This window comes from Gymnodraco acuticeps, unplaced genomic scaffold, assembly GCF_902827175.1.
Source record: "Gymnodraco acuticeps unplaced genomic scaffold, fGymAcu1.1, whole genome shotgun sequence".
NCBI lineage: Eukaryota > Metazoa > Chordata > Actinopteri > Perciformes > Bathydraconidae > Gymnodraco > Gymnodraco acuticeps.
Window position 1 is genome coordinate 51,979 of NW_022991222.1, and position 7,309 is coordinate 59,287.

Sequence of the window (7,309 nt, forward strand, 5' to 3'; positions counted from 1 at the left end):
GTCAGCTTGGAGCCCCGCCTTTACCTGCCCCAACATCTCACTCTGAACGATGAGGTCATCCGGATATCTGCATACTGAGAGTGGGACGCAGGACCCGGCCAATGAGCTACTGGAAGGGGGTCCACTGGACTGGAGGGGCTCTTGGATCTGGTGATGCTTTGCTCTTCCTGAAAGAGGACACCTATATGCCAGAGTTTGTCCACCTGACGACTGAGTTCGGCATCGGGGGGTCCAGTTGGGGTGAAGAGACTCTGGGGGGCATCCGATGGCTCCTGCATAGGGAGTGTCCAACCTAATGATCATAATAAGAATAATGCATTTGATTGGTAAAGCACCTTTCATTGCTAAAAGTCATCTCAAAGTGCTACAAGGGGCATCATATACTTTTATTTTTTAAAGAAACACAAGTTTAATAAAAGGATTTTTTTTAAAAGAAAGGTTTTTAGGCCCTTCTTAAAGGAGAAAGCTCCAGAGTGGGGCTTCTCCTTGGAAGGTTCTCTCAACTTGGTAAGATCTCTCAGATTGATTGGTGAATTGTTGAATGAAAGCTTGAATGTGTTTTTAGCACCGACCATTCATGAGGAGGTCCTCTGGATTCTGTCAGATTACACTTTTAATGTTTCAACTGAAGAGGGCAGCTGAAGTTAGAATTTAGTGTAAGAAATGTGAAACTGAATTGAGGTTTTATATTAGAAAAGTACCACAGCATGATATGTTTTGTATGATTGTCATATTGTAACGAGAGAAGGTAAAAACCTGTTTAAGTGTGGACCATTTTCTTCAAATAAAATCATCCCACCTTTTTGGATTGGGAGAACTTTAAATAAATCTGCGCTGTCCTCTCCTGCTTAAAGGTAAGATTGCACCCTACACACTTAGGCAGGACCACACCCGCATTACTGATACCAAAATCCTTCGGGATCGCTTACACAGATTTAGAGAGTCTTCTGAACTGAAACAGCAGTTAATTGAACCTGGTTCTTCAGGAGTTAATAGAGGTGAGACCTTGCTGACGTTGGTGGATCTGAGTCGAGCAGGAAACTTAGAATCAATAGCTTCTGGTAGGTCAATTAGTAGGTCTGAGTTATTGCCGGAATAAATTAACAGGCCTCCCGACTCCAACCATAGTCATGGGGTCTTCCTTGCTGAAGTTGGGAAAGGAGGGTCCCTCAACCTGAGACCTGTAGCTCTGAGGGGGGGGGGGCATAGAGTTGTGGGACAGTAGCTTTAGCATGTTAGCATTGTGAGCTAATAACTTCCACATTGGCTTGTTGGTAATGAGACGTTTGCTATTACAGAATGAATTCCTGTCACATGTTAATTGGAATAATGAGTCGGTCAGTGCCTCCATGTGCATCCTTGCTCTGTCATAAAAACAGGACACATTAGAGGCTTCTCAATTCTTACAATATGTCTGCTGTAAATGCCAAATAATGAGTGTTGTGTAATGACAAACGCTGAATGCAAAATGACAGACCCACTCCAGTGAAATATATCAGCCAAATGTTTATTTAAGAACCGAAACCTTGCCTCAGGGGGCTTTATAATGTGTACAGTGTACGACACCCTCTGTCCTTAGACCCTTGCAGCCAATGAGGAACAACTCTCCAAAAAAATAAAACTTTTAACGGGGGGAAGAAACCTCAGGGAGAGCAGCAGAGCAGGGGTCTCTCTCCCAGGACGGACAGGCGTGCAATAGGTGTCGTGTGTACAAATAAACATGAGCAAAATACAACACAACAGGGGGTGAACATAAATGAAAAAGATGGAGCTTAAGGAGTTGCTTCAAACTGGAACATGCTGCTGCAGCAGGAGTAGCAACAATCCAGCAACCTGCACCGCAAGAGACACAATAACGTGCATTACTAACATGTATTTATGGGGAATGATTGCATATTAAAAACAATGAATGATGTAAGAAAGCCATTCATATACTTACTATAAAAGGAAACAATCATTTAGGTGTGGAGGACGCTGATGTGGGGGTGGGGGTGGGGGGGGGTGGACATCAGCGTCCTCCACACCTAAACCGTGGGTGCTGTCGGCTGTGCGTGGTGATGAAAAGCTGGTTCGAGGGGCCCCCAGTGAATGTTTGCCTATAGGGCCCCCACCGACTAGGATCGTCCCTGAGTGTGAGCAACAATTATCAATGTGATTTTCTTTCACTTTACTTATTTGTTTTAATTTCAACCTTAATGAACAACATATGTTTCGCTGTTGCACACGTCCATAAAGCATAAAACAACACAATAACAGCGCTTATTAATGATGCGCTTATAGTAGTCCGTTTCTGGCGCATCATAAATACAATTCTCCTACCCACTATTCCTTAACCCCGTGACGTTTCACACAGAGGTCAAGGAATTGACTAGGGGCTGTTTTTTGGACTATTCGACTGCAGCCTAGTATACTCGTTCAGGATAATAGTTGTAAAATAGTTTAGCTTAATTATGTTTAATGAATTTCCCTTCATTAGTATTTACCCTTAGTTATAATAGTTTTTGTTGGAAAAGGTAGTTAATTATTTATCCAGGAGGAGGCGGCCATGCAACGCCTCTAAAAACCATCAAAAGAACAAGAACTACAGAAGAAGACGTAGAACTACAATTTACGTCAGCGTCACAGCGTCAACGTTTACGTAAAAGTCATGACGCGTTTTATCCGAATTTGCGCGGGCTCTTATGGCAGGCTGTCGTTCAGCGGCTGTCGGATCACAGAATTATTAATACAAAGGTAATTGTAGACGCTTTTGGATCGTATGTCATACTTTTTAATAATCGCAATACACTTTAACATAAGTAGCAACGATTAGAGTCTTATAAAGCCGTGTGAAAATAAGTATTTTAACGCTGAATTCTAACTGAGCCGTTTGTTTTGATTCTGTCGCTGGTGTTGTGATGCTAGTTTCGTTAGCATTTAGCTGCTCTTCTGTGTGTTTATTGCAGGAATATTGGTGTTGTTTCACGTCTTTTGGAGAACCACAAACATGTCGAAGCGAGAGGCTTTTCTAAAGTCCTGCTGTACGGAGAATGTGGACGATTTCCTCCGCTTTATTCAGCTTCATGTGAGTAACTTCATATAACCTCCATATCAACTACATCAGAAAGGTCCCGGATGTTAATGTCATACTTGTATAATAGTAAGTTTATTTACTCAAGTACTGAACTGTACTTGATTAATTACATTTAATGCTACTTAGTACTTCTACTCCACTACATTTCAGATGTGAATGTCGTACTTTTTAATCCACTGCATTTATTTTAACACTCACAGTTACTATAAATAGACATGACATGCTGATATGGTAAAATCCACATATCATGCTAACTATTTAGAAAATAGCACAATTAACTAAAGCCTCAAATGACAGAAATACTCAGTAAAAGGTTTTTACTGTTTGGCTAACGTATAACCTGCAGGACTGCATCACTGCATCTAAACTGGAAACTAAATGCAAGTTGTGAAGAGTTTCTGTAAATATTGTTGTTTTTTCATTGTCTAATGTATATTATACGTTAACATCACATATATAGAGCCCGAAGTTAGCTTTAGTTAGTTAAGTGATCAAAAGAACCCAAATAAGTAAATAAAGCACATACAATCTAGCAGCTATTTCAATGTGTATTTTACTCAATACATAGTTTTTCAAAAGTGGATCAAATGTATTGTTTTAAGCTATCTACTACTAGGAATAAAAAGCCCTATTCTAGTCACAGATCTAGTGTTTAGTGTCTCGTTCATCTGAGTGTCGCTATTATATTTAATACAATTGAATAACTGTCATAAAAGCCACTTTCCCTCGGAGATAATTAAAGTAATTCTATTGATTCTGTTTTTCTGAGCAGAGGAACAAGACGGAGCCCTTCGATGTGGAGGAAGTTCTGCAGGAGATGAACAGAGACCAGAGGCAGACGCTGTGGGGGAAACTGTCCTCTCTCCTCCAGGACGTCCTGCAGGAGGAAAGGAGAGAGGAAGGGAGTGAGGAAAGGAGAGAGGAGGCCATGGAGGTGGAGGCAGCTGCAGACCCTGTGAGTTCACTGTAGTTCTGTTCTCGCAGCGTTTTGGTTCCTAGAAACTTGGTTAACATCCAGTTTTCTCCCCTGTTCTTGCAGAGTCACGTGAGGTCTGTAGTGGACGGTGTGACTCTGGTGGCTGCTGAGTCCCTAAAGGTCCTGCAGGACGGAGAAACCTACAGTTCTCTTCTGGAAATCATCCACAGGCTGCATGGTAAGAGTCCTCTCTAATCCTCTCCTGTCTTCAGGTGGATTGTTGTTTTGTGGTTTATGTTCGAAGTCTTGAGCTTCAACCTCAGGGTCCATGTACTCACTATCCTCTCAACAATGGAAGTAGTCATTGTTATGGAAATAATTATCATAGACGCCAATTTGTAACATACAGGACAAACCTCGATGTCTGTTTACCTTCTTTAAGGACACAGGCTGCTTAGCCAATAATGTTATTGTTCCCATTCTGTGACCGGTCCATACTGGGTCACAGATGGTCTGTGTTGTGGGTACACTGGGACACTTCCTTCTCTGTATTTGTGGACTCCAAGGTGAAATCTTCGAGGTCATAAGTGTCCGACGCAAGTAGCTCAGTGTTCCCACACTGTTTAGGCTATCTCCTCAAATATGTTGTTTACTCTCTGCGAAACCAGTTAGATGGGCTGGCAAGAGAGAGGCTCTCCAGAATTGACGTGGCAACTCTACCGTGGAGTCAGAACCTCTGACTCTTGGACTTGTGATGTGAATACTCTGGTACCAACTCCAAATAAATCACAGTGGTTTGACATCAAAGCTCCGACTCTTCCCGTGTCTCCTTCCTGAGTCGGTGACTCCACTGCATGCTACACAGAAGTTTCCTTTACAGTCATCACATACAGAGCATTTGTTGGCTTTTTTCTGGAAATCCTGACTTTTTTCAACAAAAAAAATCTCAAAATCTTAAAATTCAGTTTTCCTCAAAATTCTCACTTTTTCCTCAAAATATCAAAATTCTAAAGATTCTGACTTTTTCCTAAAAAATCTGACTAATTTCTAAATTCTGACTATTTTACAAATGTTTTGACTTTTTTACAAAATGTTGCATTTTTTTTGCAAAAATCTCACTTTTTCTGAAAACTTAAATGTTAACTCTCCCTGGTCCCCGGCTTGAGCTTCATCTCAGGATCCATGTGTCTGTGATCCTCTCCAGAATGGAAGTAGTCATCACATACAGAGACTAGTTCCTGAACAGTGTCCTTCACATGCTGATATCAAGAGAGGGAGTTACACAGTCACAAGATGGAGGAATAGAAAGCAGTATTCAATGTTTACTTCAGATTAGCTCCACGTCAGAAATGAGCATGCTTGATGTCTCTCTCCATAGAGGCTGAATCCTCATGTTAATCACATAGCTATCATCTGCCTCAAACAGTCCTGATGCTCTTCTAGGTAATCACACATCCTGTCATGTTCACAGCTACAGTTGATACCTCTGTCATCATGTGACTCTCATGTTGGAGGAGGACATCCAGGATGTTCACAGCAGTTCATATTACTGTGTGTTTCTCTCAGATCTGTTGGAGCTGCAGCCGGTCTCCGAGGCTCCGCTGCAGCTCCAGATCCTCAGACTGTGTGACGCCTGGTGGAAGAAAGATCTGAAGGAGAAGGAAACGTTCGGTCGCAGCGCTATGATCATCGCTCTGACGAAGAGCTTCGACCTGAAGAAACCGGTCAGTATTACGGCACCTTTTTGAACATTAAAGCATGGGAACACGTCACTGTAAGATCACACAGTCGGTCGTAGAGCTTATCGACTACATTAGACATTATTAAAAGGCTTTGTGGAAGACACTACACTCGTTTAGATCCAGGCTGAAGCTGTGGGAAAGGGGGAGCGTTCTAGTTTGAATCTGAAATGCTTGTGTGTTCAGGGCACAGAGATCCAGAGAGTGTGGAGTCTCCGGGAGGTTCTCCTGGGTCTGGACTACACGTCAGAAGACAACAAGCAGATGATGGATCTGCTGCTGAAGTGCTTCCAGCGCCCGGCTTTCCTCAGGAACGACGACGTGAGTTCCCTTTCTGTTCCTGTGTCCTCAGTGCTTTGTCTTTGGGCCTAACGGTGTGTGTGTGTCCTCAGTGCTTTGTCTTTGGGCCTAACGGTGTGTGTGTCCTCAGTGCTTTGTCTTTGGGCCTAACGGTGTGTGTGTGTCCTCAGTGCTTTGTCTTTGGGCCTAACGGTGTGTGTGTCCTCAGTGCTTTGTCTTTGGGCCTAACGGTGTGTGTGTGCCTCAGTGCTTTGTCTTTGGGCCTAACGGTGTGTGTGTGTCCTCAGTGCTTTGTCTTTGGGCTTAACGGTGTGTGTGTGTCCTCAGTGCTTTGTCTTTGGGCCTAACGGTGTGTGTGTGTCCTCAGTGCTTTGTCTTTGGGCCTAACGGTGTGTGTGTGTCCTCAGTGCTTTGTCTTTGGGCCTAACGGTGTGTGTGTGTCCTCAGTGCTTTGTCTTTGGGCCTAACGGTGTGTGTGTCCTCAGTGCTTTGTCTTTGGGCTAACGTGTGTGTGTGTGTCCCTCAGTGCTTTGTCTTTGGGCCTAACGTGTGTGTGGTGTCCTCAGTGCTTTGTCTTTGGGCCTACGTGGTGTGTGTGTGTCCTCAGTGCTTTGTCTTGGGCTTAACGGTGTGTGTGTGGGTCTCAGTGCTGTGGTCTTTGGGCCTAACGGTGTGTGTGTGTCCCTCAGTGCTTTGTCTTTGGGCCTAAACGGTGTGTGTGGGGTCCTCAGTGCTTTGTCTTGGGGCCTAACGGTGTGTGTGTGTCCTCAGTGGCTTTGTCTTTGGGCCTAACGGGTGTGTGTGTCCTCAGTGCTTTGTCTTTGGGCCTAACGGTGTGTGTGTGTCCTCAGTGCTTTGTCTTTGGGCCTAACGGTGTGTGTGTGTCCTCAGTGTTTGACTGTGTGTGTGTGTCCTCAGTGTTTGACTGTGTGTGTGACCTCAGTGTTTGACGATGTGTGTGTGTGATTTCTACTTCTTACATGTTGACTCAATACCTGAACTTTCTACTTCTCACATGTTGTACTCAAATGCCTGTACTTTCTCTACTTCTCACATGTTGAACTCAAATACCTGTACTTTCTCTTCTCACATGTTGAACTCAAATACCTTACTTTCACTTCTCACATGTTGAACCCAAATACCTGTACTTTCTACTTCTTACATGTTGAATCAAATACCTGTACTTTCTACTTTTACATGTTGAACTCAAACCTGTACTTTCTACTTCTTACATGTTGAACTCAAATACCTGTACTTTCTCTTCTTACATGTGAACTCAAA

At 43.3% G+C, this 7,309-nt stretch overlaps 1 protein-coding gene across 1 annotated transcript; it reads left to right on the forward strand.

The window, feature by feature from the left end:
* The first annotated feature begins 2,601 nt into the window (after positions 1–2,601).
* On the forward strand, positions 2,602–6,207 carry LOC117561804 (condensin-2 complex subunit G2-like). Its single transcript, XM_034239399.1, has 6 exons — positions 2,602–2,733; positions 2,946–3,064; positions 3,846–4,028; positions 4,113–4,227; positions 5,556–5,713; positions 5,915–6,207. Exons 2-6 carry the CDS (start codon positions 2,987–2,989, stop codon positions 6,098–6,100), a joined length of 720 nt encoding a protein of 239 aa, XP_034095290.1. The 5' UTR covers positions 2,602–2,733; positions 2,946–2,986; the 3' UTR covers positions 6,101–6,207.
* Positions 6,208–7,309: the final 1,102 nt, after the last annotated feature.

What these genes read in the sequence shown, in the direction of transcription:
- LOC117561804 (XM_034239399.1), top strand. Translation starts at nt 2,987, where the DNA reads ATGTCGAAGCGAGAGGCTTTTCTAAAGTCCTGCTGTACGGAGAATGTG. An exon ending in TGGAGGCAGCTGCAGACCCT is followed by an intron (nt 4,029 to 4,112) that starts GTGAGTTCACTG and finishes CTGTTCTTGCAG; the next exon opens with AGTCACGTGAGGTCTGTAGT. An exon ending in AATCATCCACAGGCTGCATG is followed by an intron (nt 4,228 to 5,555) that starts GTAAGAGTCCTC and finishes TGTTTCTCTCAG; the next exon opens with ATCTGTTGGAGCTGCAGCCG.